General features: G+C 46.8%; 1 protein-coding gene across 1 annotated transcript in view; it reads left to right on the plus strand.

The window, feature by feature from the left end:
- Positions 1 to 1,387: 1,387 nt before the first annotated feature.
- Positions 1,388 to 22,298, plus strand: part of phldb2a (pleckstrin homology-like domain, family B, member 2a) — a gene marked incomplete at both ends in the record, with an annotated part of 40,162 nt that continues 19,251 nt past the window's right edge. Inside the window, 6 exons of the mRNA XM_083637279.1 lie at positions 1,388 to 1,442; positions 10,872 to 11,818; positions 13,701 to 14,039; positions 16,922 to 17,056; positions 17,374 to 17,511; positions 20,103 to 20,249. Of these exons, the coding sequence (XP_083493405.1) occupies positions 1,388 to 1,442; positions 10,872 to 11,818; positions 13,701 to 14,039; positions 16,922 to 17,056; positions 17,374 to 17,511; positions 20,103 to 20,249 (1,761 nt within the window). The remainder of the gene's footprint in view (positions 1,443 to 10,871; positions 11,819 to 13,700; positions 14,040 to 16,921; positions 17,057 to 17,373; positions 17,512 to 20,102; positions 20,250 to 22,298) is intronic.

Below are 22,298 nucleotides of genomic sequence, written 5' to 3' on the forward strand. Positions count from 1 at the left end.
AAGATGCGAGTAGAGTCACACTCACTGTCTTCTGCTTTTAGATGCGGAGCGTCTCTGCTGGAAGAAAGTTCAGGTCCATATTTAAGAGCACCCAATCCAGGTTTTCCCCAGCCAGGAGTTCTCAGCCTCTCCAACCTCTATGCCTATAGACTATAGACTATAGACTCTATAGGCTACTGGTACCTCCGTGAGTCTGGGGCTCAGTCTGAGGGAATACCTTCAAGGTTAGGTCATGGGTTTGAGACGACACGATCAATTAAGGGACAGAGAGCTGCTTTTCAGACGTGGGTTTTAATAACACTGAGCTGGAATTTGTTCTGTCCTAGCCAGCAGTATAAGAGCCTAAATACTTTCCTCTGGATCTGTTTTCCTACTTAGACTTTAGGAAAGTTTTTTTCTTCCCCCTTTAAGTGCTTACATCCAGAAAGATTGAATTGGAGTATTGTTGCAGATTTTTTGAAGCATAAGTTGAGGGGCCGCAGGGAATAGATGTGACTTACCATATGTGCTTTCAAGTCTTTCTTTCATGACAACATGCTGATGTTTGTGTGGGCGCAAGAATGCTGCTGCAGCGCATAGGTAGGGAATGTTAATGTTAATGGAAAGTTAATGTGTGAATCATTTATTTATTTGTGTTATATATTTGTTTCAATAGGTAACACTGGTAGGAATCAGTTCCCCCCCCACTCTTATAAAGCCATAAATAGTGCAGTCAGCCATTCGTTTGAAGGGAACTATCCTTTTCAACTATAGTCTACTGCTGCAGTCAGAACAAGTGCATGCATCGGCTGTTGAACCAAAAAATGTGGAGAAGATGCAGATGACGACAACAACAACAAACTGTAGTGTACCCCCGATTTTTCTGTTGGAATCTTATAATACCACTGCTCTTCTCTTGTCTAGAAATAGGTATTAGGCAATCAGAAGTTCACTACTTTATTTTGCTGAAATTTTTGGTTATTGGATTAAAGACAGTTAAGGTTCAACAAGCCATGCCAACTTCTTAAAAAACCCTTTACAAAACACAAGCAAAACAGATTTTCTCTTGCTATCTCTAGAGCACTCTCCTGAGACAAAAGACATAAAGCAACAGTCAACATCAAATACAACCTTCAGACAAGTGTCAGTCAGATGTATCCAGAGATACAAACACTCATACTATGCATATGCATAAGGCACAAAGATTCTCACACAATCCTGCTCCCATTGCACCGTACAAATGTTTATTTTTGTTCATCATTTTCACGCAGATATGTCAATCTATTATATCTTATTATATTATATCTGATCAGTGATCAGATATGTCAATCTATTGTTTACCCCAGGGAACAAAGGCATAGGGCCCAGGAGAGTCCTGCTTCTTCATCACAGAAAGGAAGCCGGTCAAATGAAGAGCATGCTGCCTCAAAGGAGTCCTGTGGCCACATTGGGCTATGGCTCAGGTAAGAAAAGCTCTTGTTTTCAGCTGATCTTTGTTAACACGTTCACTGCCATTGACGAGATATCTCGTCTTAAAAAATCCAACGGTTGACTGCCAATGACGAGATATCTCGTCTTAAAAAAAAGACTGCTATTTTGACGGTGGGACGTGGATCAACGCCCCCCACGTCTCCTATAAAAATATTGGAGCCACCGAACGTGTACAACCCATTCCACCGACCCACTAAGTGGCAACAGTGCTCTCCAGACTAGAAAAAGCCGAGCCAAAACTGCAGGGGAACGCGCGAGGAAACCATTCTCTCATACTGTAAAATGGATTGGCGAAAACGCTTTCGCTTTCGCGCATTATCGCGCTGGGAGCTGGCGGTGGGGGATTGCAAATTTGCATAATAGATTATGCGTGCAACACACTTTGAAACACCGGCAGAAAGCCCACAATCGCACGCAGCTTCATTGCAGCTGAGCTCACAACCGAAACGACTCATGCAGACTCGCCCAAAGAGCAGCCGCCAGCAGCCAGGCAGCACAGAGCCTCGCTTGTGACAAACGCTGCAAAGCCACCAGAGACACACCCACGGAGGGAGGAGTTTGAAGGAGAGGGGGGTTTCCTGCTGCTATGGAGGAAATTACTGTTCAAAACTATTGTTTAGATGTCTGACGTCTTACGCCAAAAATAAATGGTTAAAGTGACTGTTCTATCGAATTTCACAAAAAGCCATTTATCTCAGAATAAATTTTCAGATGCTGAAACCATGCTGTATTCTACTGCTAATGCCTACATAACTACTAACTCTACAAACTAACTCTTTTAGACAGAGAAAGCACACATTCTATTAGTTCTTTTGAGATCATTTGTGTTCACAAAATCTTAGCAGAAAAGAATCCTCGGCTCTTGAAAGATGAGCCAGAATCCTCAAAAAAAAAACTTGGCAGAACCTACCTACAGTATTGAAAAAACGGCTGGCAGTGAATGTGTTAAGGATGAAACCTAATCAATTTCTGTAAACTGTTTCATTGTTGTTAGAGATTAGTCCTATCAATGTGGTATCATCGGAAAACTTAAACATCTTAACATCTTAGACAAGGAGTGTGAAATACAGTCATTTGTGTAGAGAGAATATACCAATGGAGACTAAATGCATCCCTGTGGGACACCAGTGTTAACAATCAGAGAGTTGGAGGACTTATGACCAACTTTTGACTACCTGCTTCTTCCCCTGCAAGAAATCCAGGATCCAATGTGAGCAGTCCTTGAGGAGGTTCCAGAGGGTCCTGCAAATTGATGAATTGTTAAACTTCAACATTGTTTCATTTACAAGAAGTAGACAGAATTAGAGAATGTAGAAGAATGGCTGTTTAGATCATAGTTTCTCTGCCTCTCTTCTGGATTCTGGATCAAATCATATAATAAAATGATCTTAGATTTAGCTCTGAGAGACAACATCTCATCAAATGTGGGACTGTGGCCCCAATGTGGACTAAATTAGCCATCCTTAATATGAAAAAGGTTGAGAATCACTGCTCTAATAGACATCAAAGAACCGGACGAAAGCTGGAATGCATGGTTTGGCTCTAAGAGCCATATGCACATCAACAAATTCAACTATAGAGTAGGGATGTCACGATACTAGAATTTCTACTTTGATACCGATACCCAGGAAAATATCAATACTCGATACCATTTTCGATACCACGGGAAGGGGGGATGAGGATGACGACACATCAAGAGGCATAAAAATAAAGTTAGACAGATGGACAGACACACACTTCTCCATAATCTAGGCCTGATCAAACTTTGAACTTAGACAGCAGATTAGCCCTGCTCTAGCCATCAGGACACGTTTAGCTTGTTGAAGCAACAGATACCCAATGATAGGGAGGGAGAAATCTGTGATTCTTCCTTAAAAGAAAGCAAAGCACTGATGGTATCAAAACTGTTCCAAATGAGTATTGTATAAAAACATTTTTTTTAGTATTGATAATTTCGATACTATCGATACCTGTTGCAAATGAGTATTGTATCCGATTCAAATTTCCAGTATTGATACTATCGATACTTTTGACAACCCTACTATAGAGACACTGCGGAGCGTGTCATCATTCAGAAACCATGCCCAAAATGGGGGAAAACAACCCCCCCAATCCTGGCATTCTCCTATGTCACATGTTGGACACAAAGATCATATACCGTAATTTCCGGGTTATAAGCCGCACCGGAGTATAAGCCGCACCGGACTATAAGCCGCAGGTGTTTTAATGTTTTTTTTTTTTTTTTATTGTGTTTTAATGTTTAATTACCATATGTAAGGGTTCGTGCACAGAGGGGATTGTCGGGAAAGAGATGGCTGTTTGAGGAAGCTCCCATTTATTAACATTTCAACAAAACAACATAACACAACACCACCTATGTTTTTTTTTACAGTGCACACAGTGTCCGCGGTGTGGTGAAAAGAGGGCAAGAGAGGAAATTAAAACAGAAGTGGATTTATAGTTAGAAAGAGTGCTAAAGAAGAGAGAATTCCGTTTTTTATTTTTTTATTTTAGTTACTCACAGTACTATTGACCAGTCCAACTCAAAAGATATTCGGCAGTTTCACTTTGAGCTCTTGTTCCGCCGCTGTCCATCAATGGTTATGACGAGTCTCGCTGGGTACAGTACGCCAAAGCGATATCCATTGACTTTAACCTTTTCGATGATGCTGTTGTATGTTGCGCGTTTCTGTTGCACCAACGCGGAGAGGTCCTGCCGGACGAAAAAGCGCGTACCCTTCTGCGGGGAAGAGGCTTCTTCCCCGCAGCCTGGAGGATGAGTTGACGGTCGGGCCAGCGGAGTAGGCGGATGAAGATGGCCCTCGGTGTCAGGCCGGGGTCTGGACGTGGCCGAGGCGCCCGGTGTGCCCTGTCCACTGTGGTTTCTCGCCTTCCTTCAGGTCCAGGATGTAACACAGGATTTTGCCAAGGAAAGCGTCCATGTCACCAATCTCAGCTCCTCTTTTACATTGATCAGGCGAATGTAATTTCTTTTACTCCTGCTGATTAAGTCATCAACCTGCGTGTGCAGGGTTTCGATTTGTTTTTGTATTTTATCCATTTTCGGACTCACTGTGTTGTTTTTGTCCTCCAGTGCGCTGATGCGCTTTTCCGCATTAGAAACTCTGTTCACGGTTGCCTTATTTTCTTTAGTGAGTGAGTGGATGGACTTCTGCACGTTTTCAAACTTGTTTTCAAGCTGCTCAAAACCTCTGAGCGATGTCGGACTTAATCGATAGTGTTTCACGGAGTAAAAGTTAAGCCCAAGCCGTGTATCTCCAGCCTCCAGCAGGTGAGTCATTTCCTCATTCATGGCGGTGATTGCTTCGTCTCTTTTCTTTCTGCTTACTGGTTTTCAGTCTTGTGCTTCTTCCAGCAGACATTCGCCCCACTCTTTAAAGTTATTCAGTTGGTTCTGGTCACCTTATTCATTTTAGATCAGATCGCTAAAACATATTGTTTGGTCTGGTGTAGCAGCTGTCTAGCTGAGCGCCATGTTCACCGTGATGCCGGTTGATTTCCGCCAAATGATGTCAAGTCAAGTCAAGTCAAATTTTATTTATATAGCACCTTTCATACACAAAGGCAATTCAAGGTGCTTTACAAAAAAATTATCGAAAAAACAAGCAGCAAAGCAATGCACATAAAATGTGCAGATGAAGCTGTGTAACCTGTAAAATCCATCGATTTTGGAGGTCACCGAGTGGCCGTTTGCTGAAAAAATCCATAGATAAGCCGCACCGTTATATAAGCCGCAGGGGCCAAAAAACGGGGAAAAAGCCGCGGCTTATAGTCCGGAATTTACGGTATACGGAAGATGAACACTCCAACTTACTTCCTTGACAGCTAGATCCACATTTTCCTTCTCATTTTCCTTCTCAATGGCTTGCTTGTTTTGCTCTGGAGTACAAAAAAAGTTTAATTGTTTACATTTGTTGTCTGTGCAGCCCATCACACAACAGCTTTTAGCTAGGTTTAATTCAAGGAAAATGACGCTGGTGTATGGAAGTGAATGGAGAGCTTTCCCCCGTCATGGCCGTGGCCTATTTCATGCAGTGTCTCTATGGTAACGCGTTTTTTGGGGGGGAAATCATCCAGAATTTGTATACAAGGATGTATTTTAGTTGGCTTTTTTCAGGTGATATTTCCCCTTAGATCATTTTAAGCAGGTCCATGATCAGTGGATCTTCAGCAACAGCTGTCCTACACTCCCTGCTGGCTTTCAGGATTTGTTCCTATACAGGCAGCTCTCAACATCAATAGTTAGCAACAGAGTTGTTTCTAAATGTGTTGGAGTATACCATTTGAAAATTAAAATAAAGTGCTAGCTATGGGTTCCACAGAGACAATTTTGGTTGCTGGCAATTCATGAACCCCTACGTGTTATGTATTGTAATAATCCGCTTCCAGGATCATTAAGGAATGAGCAGAAGAGGCGATACTTGGTCTCAGGTTTTATTCACCGTTCACACGCACAGCTTCCAGCGCTTAGCCACACTTGGCTACACTCCTAGCTAACACACACAGCTCCTAGCTAACACACCCGTCTAGTCCCCTCGTATCTTCAGACTCACAACACACACACTTTCCCGCCGACAAAATGGCCGCCTCCCGCTCAACCAATCCCCAGCGAGCTAGCAACCCCACCTGACTCCATGTCCCCTTCAGGTGCGTCACCCCATTCCCAGCCGCGTTCAAGTGCTGTGGGACACCCTCTACAACACCCCCAGCGAACCAACCCAACCCTCAGACAATCCCATGTTTACTGACAACCCCACATCGCTACACAGCCCCCCCTTTTACACAAACACTTGTCCCAAGTGGCACAGTAAACATGCACAACAACATCAACATTACACGTTTTTTTTTTCCGTTTTTTCCACACATTTCAACCACCACCAGAAACACACTACTCCCCCCTGTGCCCCCCACAGAGAACACAAACACGGCAGTAGCTCCGCACATCCTCCTTGTGTTTCCCCCAATGGAACAGTGCATGAACACGGCGGAGTGTCTCTTCAGGCCCGAAATGACCGGATCTGGGGGGACCGGATCTGGGGGCCCTGTGTCCCCACCGTAGCACCAATCCCCGCAGGTAGCTGGGTACAATCCTCTGGAACCCCTTTATCCCGCGCCCTGTCCTCCCCAAAAGCCCATCCTCACACAGACGCAGGTCCGTAAACATGTTCCACAGTCCCTTCGTGGCACCGGAACACTTGTGAATCTCCCCCGCAGGGGGCCGGCGTCCGGCCGCTACCCACGCGAGCACCGGACCGATATCCGCGTCCTCCGCCTGCCTGCGTCTCCACTCACCCACGTCGACATCCATGATGGTCATGTCGTCGTCTGTCAGGTCCACATCTGAACAGTACTCCTCTTCCTCCGCTCTTGCACTCGCTCGTCCTCCCGTCCTCCTCCCCCAGGGGGCGGCGTGTTCAGGGCAGCAGGGAGAACCCCACCGGCAGCGATCTCCACCTCGGCTCTCTGCGCAGCAACCGTGGGGGGTGTGTAGCAGCTAGGCTGGGCCGGCTCCTCCGGCGGTAACCCCTCTCGCTCACCCGGAGACATGAGCGTTACTCTCCCGACTGTAACAGCGCTGCAGATGTCTCTCTCCACCGTGGGGGGTGCAGAGCGACTAGGCTCCTCCGGCGTTAGCAACACCCGCCCATCTGGACACACAGCCCACACTCTCCTGACCTGAATAACCGGCTCTGCACTGCTCCGCTGCTCCGCTGCCTGTTGCTCTGGCTGCTCCCCCGGCTGTGTGTCTCCTCCATCCCCCAAAGTCTCAGTGCACTCTCTGGCTAAGTGCTCAGGTGAACGGCAACTCCAACAGAGTCTCACCTGCCCGCCGCCGGCACGTCTCTCCTCTCCCGCTGTCCGCCGGTCTCCGACAGCCTCTTGACACTCCCTGGCTAGATGTCCAAACGCACCACATGACCAGCAGACCCCCGGGCGCCCCCAGTACCGTTGCTCCGCGTACCTGGTTTGCCCCGAAGGAATGCTGTGACACCACGTCGCCAGATGACCCTGTGCTCCACAACTCCAACACAGTCTCTGCGGCTCCTCCGTCTGCCGTTCTCCGCGCTGCGTGGCCCCCCTCAGTAGCTTCATAAGCACCTCTGCCCAGGCAGGCGTCGCCTCCAACAGCCGTCTGATCCCCTGCATCAGGCGGGCCTCCACGCCGGCAAGCACCGCGCTGAACTTCTGCTCCAGGCGGGCCTCCATGCCGGCCAGTACCGAGCTGAACTCCGGAGTCGGTAGCTCCTTTTCCCCCGCGTCCAACGACGAAGGTCCACCAACGCGCGCCATGCCACGTGGTGTTTGTAGTGTTAGCAGACACAGCTAACCTCGTATCAGCTAGCAGACACAGCTAGTCTCGTACCAGTTAGCAGACACAGCTAACCTCTTAGCAGTTAGCAGACACAGCTAACCTTTTAGCAGCTAGCAGACACAGCTAGCCGCCCACGCCTGGCCGATCCTCCAAGGCGTTACTTTTCACTCTGTCCCGTTCCCCTTCTCTCCACGCTGCCTCTTCACCCGCCCACTGTAGCACTCCAGCCGACCTACTTGAGGGAAATCCAGCCCGATTAGCTTGCAGCTGGCTGGAACCTCCGCGGCGAGCAGCAACAGTCCGTTTCTCCGTTCCTCTCTTTTTTTTTTTTTTTTTCTCTCTGGTGTTACCGCGCGAGGCGAGCGGCAAAGTTCGCAGTTACCACTTCTGACACCAATGTAATAATCCGCTTCCAGGATCATTAAGGAATGAGCAGAAGAGGCGATACTTGGTCTCAGATTTTATTCACCGTTCACACGCACAGCTTCCAGCGCTTAGCCACACTTGGCTACACTCCTAGCTAACACACACAGCTCCTAGCTAACACACCCGTCTAGTCCCCTCGTATCTTCAGACTCACAACACACACACTTTCCCGCCGACAAAATGGCCGCCTCCCGCTCAACCAATCCCCAGCGAGCTAGCAACCCCACCTGACTCCATGTCCCCTTCAGGTGCGTCACCCCATTCCCAGCCGCGTTCAAGTGCTGTGGGACACCCTCTACAACACCCCCAGCGAACCAACCCAACCCTCAGACAATCCCATGTTTACTGACAACCCCACATCGCTACAGTATGTTCAAAACTGAAATATTCTACCAATGTCAAATATCACTCAAAGGAAATTGTGACAAGCATTCAGGAACCCTCTGATTCACATTAATTTAGCATTACCACTATCAGTAACAACATACATTGTAGTTACTCCCATGCCTTGGCTTTCTCAGAAAAATCCATTCCAAGAGTCAGAATACATAGAAGAGGAGTTTGGTACCTGTAAAGCACTGATGGAAATTGCACACAGTAACATTACCTACAATCCGTTCAGAACATTGTGAATCTCAATCCTGCGTTTGAAATTTTAGATGTGGAAATATCTGCCATCTGGGAGTTGTTAAATATGAAGTCATTCAAATAAATATCTATCTGGAATGACTGTTAGTATGGTAACGACATTAGAATTTCGTCTTGGTTGAATTGACTACTATAAAGTTTTGTATATTTGGCAGAATAGCTTTACGTAGATTTGGTTATAAAACTGCTCTGCACTACAAGTTATAAAACCATTTAAGCTGCCTATCTAAGTCACCAAAGAAGTTAACCAATTCTACCCCAATTCTACCCCAATTACCCCAACCAATTCTAAGTTAGGTTAAGTTAAGTTATCCTTTATTTATCCCCATGGGGAAATTCATCCTCTGCATTTGACCCATCCTCTACTAGGAACCTTCCTAGAGCTAGGAGCAGTGGGCAGCCGCAGTGCAGCGTCCGGGGACCAACTCCAGTTCTTTTTGCCAGTGCCTTGGTCAGGAACACTGACAGGAGTCTTAACCCTAACATACATGTCTTTAGGTGGTGGGAGGAAACTGGAGCACCCGGAGAAAACCCACACAAACACAGGGAGAACATGCAAACTCCACACAGAAAGGACCTGGGACAGACCGGGGTTCGAACCCGGGACCTTCTTGCTGTGAGGCAACAGTACTAACCACTGAGCCACCGTGCCGTCCGGAGACTCCAGACACCCTGACTTAGAGCACCATCCGTACAGTGCATGCTTAAGATACGGGACAGGTGCTGGGGTAGAGGGTGCTCTCCGGGTCTTATGGGACGGGTGCTGGGGTAGAGGGTGCTCTCCAGGTCTTATGGGATGGGTGCTGGGGTAGAGGGTGCTCTCAGGGTCTTATGGGATGGGTGCTGGGGTAGAGGGTACTCTCAGGGTCTTATGGGACGGGTGCTGGGGTAGAGTGTACTCTCAGGGTCTTGTGGGACGGGTGCTGGGGTAGAGGGTGCTCTCAGGGTCTTATGGGACGGGTGCTGGGGTAGAGGGTGCTCTCAGGGTCTTATGGGACGGGTGCTGGGGTAGAGGGTGCTCTCCAGGTCTTATGGGATGGGTGCTGGGGTAGAGGGTGCTCTCAGGGTCTTATGGGACGGGTGCTGGGGTAGAGGGTGCTCTCAGGGTCTTATGGGACGGGTGCTGGGGTAGAGGGTGCTCTCCAGGTCTTATGGGATGGGTGCTGGGGTAGAGGGTGCTCTCAGGGTCTTATGGGACGGGTGCTGGGGTAGAGGGTACTCTCAGGGTCTTGTGGGACGGGTGCTGGGGTAGAGGGTGCTCTCAGGGTCTTATGGGACGGGTGCTGAGGTAGAGGGTGCTCTCCAGGTCTTATGGGATGGGTGCTGGGGTAGAGGGTACTCTCAGGATCTTGTGGGACGGGTGCTGAGGTAGAGGGTGCTCTCCGGGTCTTATGGGACGGGTGCTGAGGTAGAGGGTGCTCTCCGGGTCTTATGGGACGGGTGCTGAGGTAGAGGGTGCTCTCAGGGTCTTATGGGACGGGTGCTGGGGTAGAGGGTGCTCTCAGGGTCTTGGCTTTCTCTTACAGTAGAGAGTATGATGGCATTCTGCTCTGTCTTGGTTCACCAGCATTCTTCCATTTTTAGAAGGAGCTGCTGAGCCAATGTTTGTATTGGGCTCAGAAGTGTATGAGCGCACATTCTTTTCTGGTTTCCCCCTCTTAGTCAGCACGTTTGATGGCTCTTCTTTCAGATGAACTGGTATTGATGAAAGAAGGTACATGTAAGCTGACTCTATAGTGCTGTCTGCTCAGAGACTCTATAGTACTGTCTGCTCAGAGACAGGATGACTATAGTGCTGTCTGCTCAGAGACTATAGTGCTGTCTGCTCAGAGACTCTATAGTACTGTCTGCTCAGAGACAGGATGACTCTATAGTACTGTCTGCTCAGAGACAGGATGACTCTATAGTGCTGTCTGCTCAGAGACAGGATGACTCTATAGTGCTGTCTGCTCAGAGACTCTATAGTGCTGTCTGCTCAGAGACAGGATGACAGGCTTTGTAAATGAAGTTGTGTCTTCTACAGACAGCAGCGGCACGTTGCTGAGAGGCTCCCGCTCCAAGGCAGAGCTGCAGGAGCTGATGGAGACACTGCAGCGCAGGAAGAGTGCACTGGAGGCCAGCCTGAGAGACAACTACCTCAGTGTGCCTGCTCCTGCTGGGCCCCAGGCCAGCAGACCTCTCCTGCAGGGTCCCCTCTCCATGCTCGGCAACAGCGAGCGCCCGCCCTCCGCCTCCAGAAGCTTGTCCTACATGAACAGCAGCAGTGTGCCCCCCTCGCCACGCCAGGGCGAACGCCAGCTTAACTGCGTGCTCCGTCACGGCCGCTCTCGCCACCTGTCACAAGACAGCCTGCTCCTCTCCAACGTAGCTGATGGAAGCTGTCTGCTCTCCTCCTATGGGGAGCCCCTGCCTCGCTCTCCCAGGGTCAAGAGCGGAGCGGCCAGCATGCCCTCCAGCCCTCGCATGGGCCGCAGGCTCTACTCTCAGGGCAAAGCAGCAGACACCCGCCAGAGGAAATACTCCACGGGCTCCCTCAACAGCCTGGGAATGCACAGCCGCTCTCTGCCCCGCCTCCACCGAGCGGCAGACCCCCCCGCGTTGTCGCTGCCCACTCGCCACTCGGTGGCGAGTGGGCAGCGACAACGCCGCAGTCTGTCCTCTCTGGAGCAACCGCCTGATGTGACGGTGCCGGCCAGCGTGCCCAGTACGCCCAGGAGGGCCAGCATGGCCTCTTTGAGCTCCCTGGGCTTTGACATGGAGTGTGAGGGGACCTGTTTAGACCTGGGCTTGGGAGAGAGGAGGCTGTCGTTTGGGAAGGCCGGGCTGGGTCCAGGCCAGAGGATGGGCAGCATCAGTTCTCTGAATGGGAAGGAGGAGCTGAGAGACTACCACCAGCACCAGAGAGATGAACGACTCAGGGAGCAGAAAGTGCAGAGACTGGTGAGTTTCTTTCCGTTCCTCGACAGTGAATCCATGTGTCCTTAAATGATGGTTTCAAATTTAATGAATATTTTTCTCACTTCCATCACTTTTCATTTAAGTGTGAGGAAATGTGATGGAAAGTTTGCCCGTAAACGGCTTGTTTGGTTTCTTGTCCTGGTTTTGTTGCCATATGGTAACCCGTTTTTTTTTTTATTATTTTTTTATACTTTATTTTTGTAAATTTTCATGAAACAAAGCACAAGTAGAACATACTGGAAAACAAACAAAACAAAACAAAACAAAAACAAAACAAAACAAAACAGACAGTTGGTCACCTTTACATACATAGACTTACTAGTGGGGGATTCAACTCAGTTCGTACATGTAAACACAATCCATTTCTCCCAGTACTTAGAGTACTTGTCAAGCTGTAGGTTCAAAGAGAAGGTAATTCTCTCCATACTCTGTATGTTGGTCACTATTTCTGTCCCGTCAGTCTTTGTTGGAGGATCAGATTGCAGCCACTTTCTTGTTAAAGCTTTTTTGCTGGCTGCCAGCAGTATTTTTAACACGTTCACTGCCATTGGCGAGTTGACTCGTCAAAAAAAATCCAACGGTTGACTGCCATTGACGAGTCAAGTCGTCAAAAAAAAAAAAAAAAAAAAAAATTGACGGTGGGACGTGGATCAACGCCCCCCCACGTCTCCTATAAAAATATGGGAGCCACCGAACGTGTACAACCCATTCCACCGACCCACTAAGTGGCGACAGTGCTCTCCAGACTAGAAAAAGCTGAGCCAAAACTGCAGGGGAACGCGCGAGGAATCCATTCTCATACTGTAAAATGGATTGGCGAAAACGCTTTCGCTTTCGCGCATTATCGCGCTGGGAGCTGGCGGTGGGGGATTGCAAATTTGCATAATAGATTATGCGTGCAACACACTTTGAAACACCGGCAGAAAGCCCACAATCGCACGCAGCTTCATTCCAGCTGAGCTCACAACCGAAACGACTCATGCAGACTCGCCCAAAGAGCAGCCGCCAGCAGCAAGGCAGCACAGACAGGCAGAGCCTCGCCACGGAGGGAGGAGTTTGAAGGAGAGGGGGGTTTCCTGCTGCTATGGAGGAAATTACTGTTCAAAACTATTGTTTAGATGTCTGACGTCTTACGCCAAAAATAAATGGTTAAAGTGACTGTTCTATCGAATTTCACAAAAAGCCATTTATCTCAGCATAAATTTTCAGACGCTGAAACCATGCTGTATTCTACTGCTAATGCCTACATAACTACTAACTCTACAAACTAACTCTTTTAGACAGAGAAAGCACACATTCTATTAGTTCTTTTGAGATAATTTGTGTTCACAAAATCTTAGCAGAAAAGAATCCTCGGCTCTTGAAAGATGAGCCAGAATCCTCAAAAAAAAACCTTGGCAGAACCTACCTACAGTATTGAAAAAACGGCTGGCAGTGAATGTGTTAAGAGATATCTGTCCTGTGACATCAAATCGGTTGCAATGTTACCCAGGTAGATTGTAGGGAAAGAGCAATCAGTTTCTTTACCAAAGATATCCTTTATTGCTTGTGATACCTCCTGCCAGTATGTCTGGATGGAGGGGCAACTCCAAAATATATGGAAGTGGTCTGCCAGTTGTTCTCCGCACTTCCTCCAACATAGACTCCTTCCCAGATCACCCATCTGTAAACCTTTTAACTTAGGAGTTATAAAAGGTAACCTGGTTTCTTGCTGAGGAACTCTTTTGAAACATGGAAATGGAAAAAAAAAAGTTGGAATGTTGGATGTTAACACTTTTTGCGTGGTCTTTAATAACAATTCCATCATGATCATGTTTTGTAAACCATCGGTTTGTGAGTGTGCTCTCATCCTCCCTCTCTCCAGGAGTGCCAGCGTCTGGAGACCATCATGAACCTCTGCACTGAGTTTGACCAGGTGGAGAGAGAGCCGGCGGGCTCGGCCGTGTCCGACCTGCAGAAGATCAACAAGGAGCTGGAGAAGCTGCAGGTGTCGGACGATGAGTCTGTGTTCTCTGACTCTCCAGGCAGTGCCGCCCCGGACAGCAGTTTTGGGGCCAAAGCCAGGGAGAGGGGGTACCAACTGGCTGAGGAGCAGCAGGTCTGCCAGCGTCAGCAGAGCAGCTACAGAGAGGCCAGGTCCCACTCTCCTGCTGTCAGCCTGAACAGCAGCGCCCCCTCACCTTCCTCCCACCACAGAGTCAAGGTAAGACTGATCACGCTTTTTTTCTCCCATTATCTCCCCAATTGTACTCGGCCAATTCCCTCTGTTGTCCGGTCTTTGCTCCACCTCCTCTGCTGATCTGGGGAGAGCTGTAGACTAGCACATGCTTTCTGCTGTACGTGTGCAGTCTCAGCCGCTTCCTGTCTCCTAACAGTGAGGAGTTTCACTGGCACGACGTAGCGTGTGGGAGGAGCGCGCTATTCCCCCCAGTTCCCCTCCCCCCTGAACAGGCACCCCAACCGACCAGAGGAGGCACTGGTGCAGGACTCATACCCCACCGGCCAATTGTGTCTGTAGGAATGTCTGACCAGGAATTGAACCGGGTCATGGCGGTGGTAGGCGAGTGCTTCTTTGACCTGTGTTTACCCAGATGTCCCAAAGTAAGACCCTTCTCCTCCATCAGCCTCTCTGACCAGCACCGCTTTGGGAGAGTGAAATTAAATTACGATGGATTTTGAGGAATGAGGAATGAAGTCAATTCAATCAACTCAAGTTATTTTTTGTTCAAAATTCAGTTACTGGAAGCATTTGCCACAACATGTTCTTGCATCCAGTATAGTAAACTCCTTTTCCAAATTCACTTATATCATAAATGATCAGACATACCGGATAATCATTCTCAGAGATCTGATACTGTAGCCTGTTTCTATTTGTGTTTGACAATTCTGTTGTCAGGGCAAATACTTTAACCTATGTAGTCATGTTACCAGGGAAGGACTATAGCTTCTTCCAGGCACAAGTCCTTGTTCAATGCTGAACCCATGCTAAATTAATTTACCTCAATCAATTCACATTTACTAGTGGGGGTTGTAAATCTACACATTGCAGTTTATGAAAAAGGCATTCAGTATTCAATTTGATAAAAAATGAGTCACATGCTGCAGCTGAGAGTGTATGAAAATCATAGGCAAGTGAGAAGCAAATGTCTAGGCTGCTTTCTCACTGGGAACGATTGCTTTCGTTCCGTTCCGTTCCGTTCCGTTCTGTTCCGCGCCCGGGCACGATTGCCCCGCCTCCCCGGCTGGTCAGCTTTCACATTACAACATTTCTTCCGCACTTGGGAACGGAACCGAGTGCACTTGTGTCGTCAACTATGCCTGGAGTGTATCCTCACCCGTGTCCCTGTGTTGTCTATGTGGTTCGGAACGGTTGCCGTTCACATTCGCAAGTGTTCTGTTCCCGGGCATGCCAAAGCGTTCCCCAGACCATCTTTTCAAGTGGATCCTGTCACGGTTCCCCGTTGCGCAACCGGGCGCACAACGGAACGCAACGTTCACACGCATCAAATGTTCCCGAAACTGGGGGTCAATTTGGGGACAAGAGTCCTCGGGAACGGTACCGGGGTGCCAGTGAGAAAACACGCTAAACGTGTTTACTCTTTTACACACAGACGGCAATTTGTACCTTTCCTGTTTGTGTGTGTGGGTAAGACACATGAACAATGGCATCACAGTTGTCCAAGTGTCTCTCAGTCGTGGTGTTGCTGTTTAACCATGGTTTGACCTTTCACACTGTAACTTAATTGTATTCATCTGATTAAATGACAGTGGGAATATCTCATATACTGTGTGTAGCTGCCTCGACTTTTGGAGGAGCCCAGCCCGCTTCCATAGCCTACTGTCTCAGTCTCATACCTCCGAGTTACAGTCTCTGTTAAATGTGGCATTTTCCCACTCAACAGCAGGAACAACCTAATGGTGTGTCTGGTTTTAATGAAGACGCTCTCCTTGGAATAGTTTTGGTGCAGCAGTCAGCCATTCAAACTCTTCAAGAGGGGGGAACAGGAAATGACTTTATCCCCCGGAGAATAAGTGTGTGCATGTGTGTCTGTGCACATGCCCAAATGTGTATGGGTGTGTGTGTGTGTGTGGAAGTGGGAGAGTCGAAGAGCTCTAGTGTAAATGCGTGGCAAGGACATGCATTTTTCCAGATGTTTTGCGCTTTGTACTGAAGCTTAACTGATGGATCTTATAAAATGGTAATTTTGTGCACCAACACAGATCATTCTGCCAGCTTTTATAATGAGGTGTTAAGGATACACTTTTCCCCTATTGTGTTTATGAATCATATTTTGAAGTGGCGAGCATAATTTGTGCTATGCATCTGCTCTGACAGAAGTTTACAGACACCGGTCCCTGTTGAGACTCCCAGTACCTTCTTTGCATTCCTCCCAGCACCAGTGTGCAGGAAGCAGCACTCGCATACCGCCTGGGAAACTACCTATAAATCCTCGAGCTGCTCAGCAGCACATGAGGCTGCAGCCACACAGCTTCACTCCTCTCTTGGCTCCTGTGAGGAAGACGAGCCTTAAATGTGCCTAAATATCAGTGTGTGAGCCAGTGTGTGTGATGATATTAGGAGCAGATGCCATTATGTGGGTGTTCTCCTACTGTAGCGTGGCTGGCAGTGAAAAGCACTGATAGAGATTTCCATTAGACAAAGTGTAAAGTAATCATGTCGTAGACGTGGTGGGTGAACCAGTGTCGTGTAAGTTTAAACAGCACTTGCGTTAGTCTAATTCGGCATAATCAGTAAAAGTAGTTTCTGAAATAAGAAGTTCCTCAGTTTATGAGGACTTGGCTGAAATTTCCATTGAGTATATAATCACCAAGAGACCCTGCTGCCAATAAACTCTATAATGGCAACAGAGATTGCCTAGAATAGCTTATGTGCAGCATGTATGCACATGTCATATATTTGTGTGTGTGTGTGTGTGTGTGTGTGTGTGTGTGTGTGTGTGTGTGTGTGTGTGCGTGTGCGTGCACTCGCTCGCACGCACAAACAAAGTCTGAATGAAGTCTCTCATAGCTATGCGGCTATGCCATAATCACACACCCTCATTGTATCATATTGTGTGACTGCAGGCCTTGGAGAGTGTGCAGCTGAAACAGGAAGTAACGCATATAGAGGAGGAGAGGATTCAAGTCCTGAACAACATAGATGAGCTGGAGCAGAAGATCAAAGACCTGGACAATCAGATGGAGGAGTCCATCAGAGAGGTACGGTAGAGTAACTAAACATCAAATCCAAATCTGTGTAAAGCCTGGGTTCTAAATGTAAAAAGTAGGGCTGCAACTAACGACTATTTTCATCATCAATTAATCTGTTGATTATTTTCTCAACTAATCGATTAGTCTTTTGGTCTATAAAATGTCACAATTACTTTTTCCCTAAAGCTCAAGATGACATCCTCAAATGTCTTATCTTGTCCTGTTCAACAGTCCACAACCCAAAGGTGTTGCTGTCATAGAAAACTAAAGAAACCAGAAAATATTCAGCTGGAACGAGAATTTATATATCTTCTACACTGTTGCAGATGGAGGTGGAGTGTGCTCTCCTGGAGGGGGAACAGGACTCTGAGATGGCTCAGCTGCAGAGGGAGAAGGAGCTTCTGGAGCAGCTCAATGAAAAGATGCACAGCATTGAAAAGATGAGCCTCACTGAGAAGTCAAAGGTAACAATGAGTGAAATGTTCCCAAATCGCATGTGATGAATCTGTTCCAGGAGGGACTTGACAAGGCAACTGTACAGTGTTTTTTTTGTCAGCAATTAGATGTCTCAATATCAGTCATTGAAGCAAGTTGGCAACACAACCAACAATCCAAAATGACCTGGCAGCTTTCCTAAACTGGCCTCCATTAGTAGTAAAGAGTAGAGCTGAGAGTGGCCAGAGGTGAGGAAGGGGAGTGCGTCCAGACTCATGGCGTCCAGACTTATGGACACGGGTCCCAAGGCACTAAAACCGCAGCTCAACCAGGATCAGTTCGACATAACCGCAGCTTCCTCCAAACTGGGTTCACTTACATTCCCTTTGAAACCAACCAAATTATCATTCCAAAAGGGAACTTAGAAAAAAGACCCTCAAACCACCTACTATACCAGACAAAGGGGTTCATCACATCCAGGACCTCCAAAGCAACTTGAAAAGCCTAAGACACTTGTCATAACTAAAACTGTCCAAATGTGGACCAGCAGAAAGCCCAGAAAACCTAAGAGCTAAAACCTAAAAATCACTCTTTATTTTTTATTTGTTCCCTTTATTTATTTATTTATTTATTTTTCCCCTTATTTATACAGGGGGAGTCTCACTGAGAGCAATGCTCTCTTTTTCAGGAGCACTCTGTTCACATTCACACCTGGAAGCTGACCAGTACAAGCACAGTCTGATCTGCTGGCCACTGATCAGCTCCACTGGAGCGGCTGGGGTTAAGGGCCTTGCTCAAGGGCACCTCAGTGGTGGTAATGAGGGAGGGGCCTGTCACTTTCCCCACCCAGATTTATCCTGTCGGTCCAGGGGATTGAACCGATGACCTTCCCGTCACATGCTCGCTTCTCTAACCTTTAGGCCACCACTGCCCTTTAGGCCCTGCACTTTTGCTTCCTGTCTCATACTGACAGCTCCTCTTGTGGCCCTCCTGTGCCTCAGAGGCCCCAATCATTACCATGTGCAAAAAAATAATCAACTCTGTGGACAACAAACATCTACTAAGACATTTTATGCGAATGAGTTTGGCTGCACTTTTTCCAGTTAGATTCGGAGTGTAGAGCTCGACATGCACATAGAGGATGTTAACAAATATAACAAATATGCTATTTAGCAAGTTTCTTTGTCATGGTCACAATGTCTTGGCTTCAGGAAGAGCTGCTGTGAGGGAAAATAAAAAATAAATAAAAAGCCAGGGAATTTAATGGGGAGCAATGGAAGCTGAACCAACTGAATTTGATCGCGTTAGTTCATGCAGGACATGGTAGTCATATGCTACGCCCCAGCTTTAGTCAGCTGTGATCAGTGTTTACTCAACCATTCTCACAACAAGGCAGTCCATTTAAATATGGATCCCTTTTTCTTTGGGGGGGGGGGGGGGGGGGGCATTTTTGCCTTTATTAGATGGGATAGTAGGCAGACAGGAAAGGCAGGGAGAGAGAGAGGGGATGACATGTAGCAAAGGACCTCAGGTCGGATTCGAACCCATGTCGGCCGTGCGAAGGACCGAGCCTCTGTGGTACACGTGCTACCAGGTGAGCTACCAGGACAGATCCCTTCTACACTGTTCTTTGCTACTCTAATGCTGCCACACACATCGCTGCTGCTGCTGCTTTGCCTCCACCACCCCAGCCTCCACCTTTAAATTAGTTCATGTTTCAAAGGTTAAACATGTATTCATTGCCTTGCTTTGGGCTCACTCTTGTATGCTCATGGGGGATTCTGCATTGTGCTCCCTGATTAGCTTAGCGTGCACTTGGCTAATTAAGGGAGCATCTTCTGTAAAGAGTGGAGCCATCAATGCCAAACATAACTGTATACCATCTGTAGCAATAAATGGTTCCATCTATGAAGAGACTGTTCCTGAATGAATCAATCTTCAGTGGTGACTAAAGGAGAGTTAACTGTAAAAGCACGTGCTATCCTTTTTCATGGAATTGAATATGAACGCTAATGAACTGAATATGAATAGTTGGGCCTTTTCCAAGTGAATGTGGTGGTCATTGTCAAAACAAAATCCACTAACATGAAAATAATACACAAGAGAGCAAAGTCAACACAGCTGTAAGCTATATTTTAATAGGTTGACAACTTCTTTTCAGGACTTCAGATATGCTTCAAAGTGCTTCAGATAGTTTTTATACTAACATAATACTCTAGCTACAATGAATTATAACAACTACAATAAATTGAAACCATGTCTGTACTGCTGCATATACACTGGTGCACGTATGAGCATGTGCACTGGATTATTTATTTGACACAAAAAATATTTTTGTAATTGTCCAAAATGCTGTCTCTGGATAAGGTGATCAGTTACATGCCAATAATGTAAATATAACTCAGATGTAAACTAAACAGAGTTTACATCAAGAGGGGGACCACAGACACCCGACCCTTCCCAGCAGATTTGGTCCCCCCCAATGTTGACTCCATGGCTACAGCTTTGTATTGTTTGATTGATTGATACTGTATTCTCACTGCCTGTTTGTGCTGCACATTCACTTACTGTAATTTAAATGGAGTGTTCTGGGTTTGTCTATGTGTGTGTTGTTCTTTAGGAAGCTGCAGTGCCGACGAAGCCTTTTGAGGACTTGGAGTTCCAGCAGCTGGAGAGAGAATTTCATCGGGATGAGGAAAAAGAGAATCAGACCCAGAAACTTCTCAGAGAGATTGCTGAGTGCCAGCGCATTACTGTCACACGCAAGGTACAGAGAGTGTGAGTTTTTGTGAGTGTGCATGTAGCATGTCGTGCATGTATAATGCTATAGTTAGTGTTGGCACTGTATCACTTAGGAAAGCGTGATTTCCGGTAAGAACTGTCAACCAAATAGGTTACTGGCATTTTCAAAGTTTGACGAGTAGACTATGCCAGCTGCCTTGCCAAAACGAATTTTAAAAACCAGTCCAAAAACTTTGCATTGTGCTTTAGTTCTAGGATCTGTTCTACACTTAGAATGAAATTAAATACAGTATATGTGTAATTAACGGTCACATTTTTCAAAGTAATATAACAATTATGCAATAATGTCAATAAAACATTCTAACATGACACTAATTCACTCAGGTGATACGGACACGTAGAAATTACAATGCTAATGGATAAAAAGATGCTCATAAATTATAGAACTTGAATAGTTTAAGAATATTTTGGGTCGACTCACCAAGCCTGCAAACTCCAAATAGCAGAGGCAAACCTGCTAGCTTTGCACACCAAATAGAGAATGGAGAAAAGTGGACAAAAGTAAATATACCCGCAAAAAATGGTGCTAGGCTAAACCACAAATGCTGTTTGTCCACAAGAATTTTTAGTTTGAGTAGTGTAGATTAAAAACAAAAAAAGAACAAAACACAAAAATGAGAGTAAAAAAGTAAAGAAGATTCTCTCTGTAACTAGCCTTACAGTAAAGCTAAAGTTTTAATAATTTTTTTAAATCTTGATGGCATCACAGGTTCAGGTTCTTTCTCTTGCTGCTCTGGTTTCTGGCATCGCGAGGGAGTATTCATGCTGTTATGGGACAGTCTTAAGACGTAACAGAATCCCAAATTGAGTAGCCTACTATTCCCTCCCTGTTAAGCTCTGGGCTGCTTCTCAGTATACTAAACAAGGGCAAATTCGGCCCTGGACCACGTGCGGCATGTGGCAACGGCGGGGACAGGCATCCCTGGGTTGTGGCTAGATGGTGTACAGCCACGGATGGAGTGACGTGAAATCGTGGCAATTGTTATTCCATGTAATTTGTGTTACTTCTTGTATAGTGTCATGACGAAAGCAAAGATACAAGAGGGTGAGATAAAGGATACTTTACTCCCCAATATTGAAGTAGCCTATAATACTGTGTGTGTGTGTGTGTGTGTGTGTGTGTGTGTGTGTGTGTGTGTGTGTGTGTGTGTGTGTGTGTGTGTGTGTGTGTGTGTGTGTGTGTGTAACTTCCTCTAGACCTAGAGTAACCGTATTTTCAAAATTTCTGATCACCAATACCATTATTATTATTTTTTAGGACTTTATAGCATGAATTAGAGATGAATAGAGGGGGGCCAGCTATTATAATTTTTGTAAAAATAATAAAAAGAAGTCATATTTGAGATCCAGAGTTTTTCATAGAAGATCCGGGGCTGTAGCCCCGAAAGGCCAGGCCTAACGACGCCACTGCTTTTAGGGAGACGCTGCTTGTGTGATCTCTTTCTCTCTCTCTCAATCCCTCCCCTTCGCGGATGCGCAGAAAGGACTTCAAAGGGATTGCAGCGACAACCAAATTGACGTGATAAAAACATTGGCTGTAACGCGAGGAGACACTGACACAGAGTTCATGTCTGTAAAATGTAGTTCGCCACTTACCGTTTTAGCACGGGTCGAAGCAAAATAATATCGAAATAGCGAGTGTGTAAAACGGGCTGAGGGTATTTGCATTGGGAGGAGGAGGTGTGTGTGTGTGTGTGTGAGTCAGTGTGGAGGTGTGTGTGTGTGTGAGTCAGTGTGTGCTCATCGAAATGAAGGCAGCATCCCAAGCGGGCGGGGTCAGGCGTATTGAAACACACCACCCCTTCGGGAAACGAGAGTGAAATTCATCCAGCGTCCCCAAAAGTGGAAAGCGTCCTTTCCGTTCCATATGACTGACTGACACTATAGTATGTAGACCAGCGTGCTCCGCACGTGGTGAAAACAAAACAAAGTGCAGAGGTGGATGCGTTCAGATTACTATCAGGGAAAGGCTAACTAGTCTACAAGAATGAATTTGGCTCTTTGCTTCAGATTG

Source organism: Poromitra crassiceps, assembly GCF_964638095.1.
Source record: "Poromitra crassiceps genome assembly, chromosome: 1".
NCBI classification, from domain to species: domain Eukaryota; kingdom Metazoa; phylum Chordata; class Actinopteri; order Beryciformes; family Melamphaidae; genus Poromitra; species Poromitra crassiceps.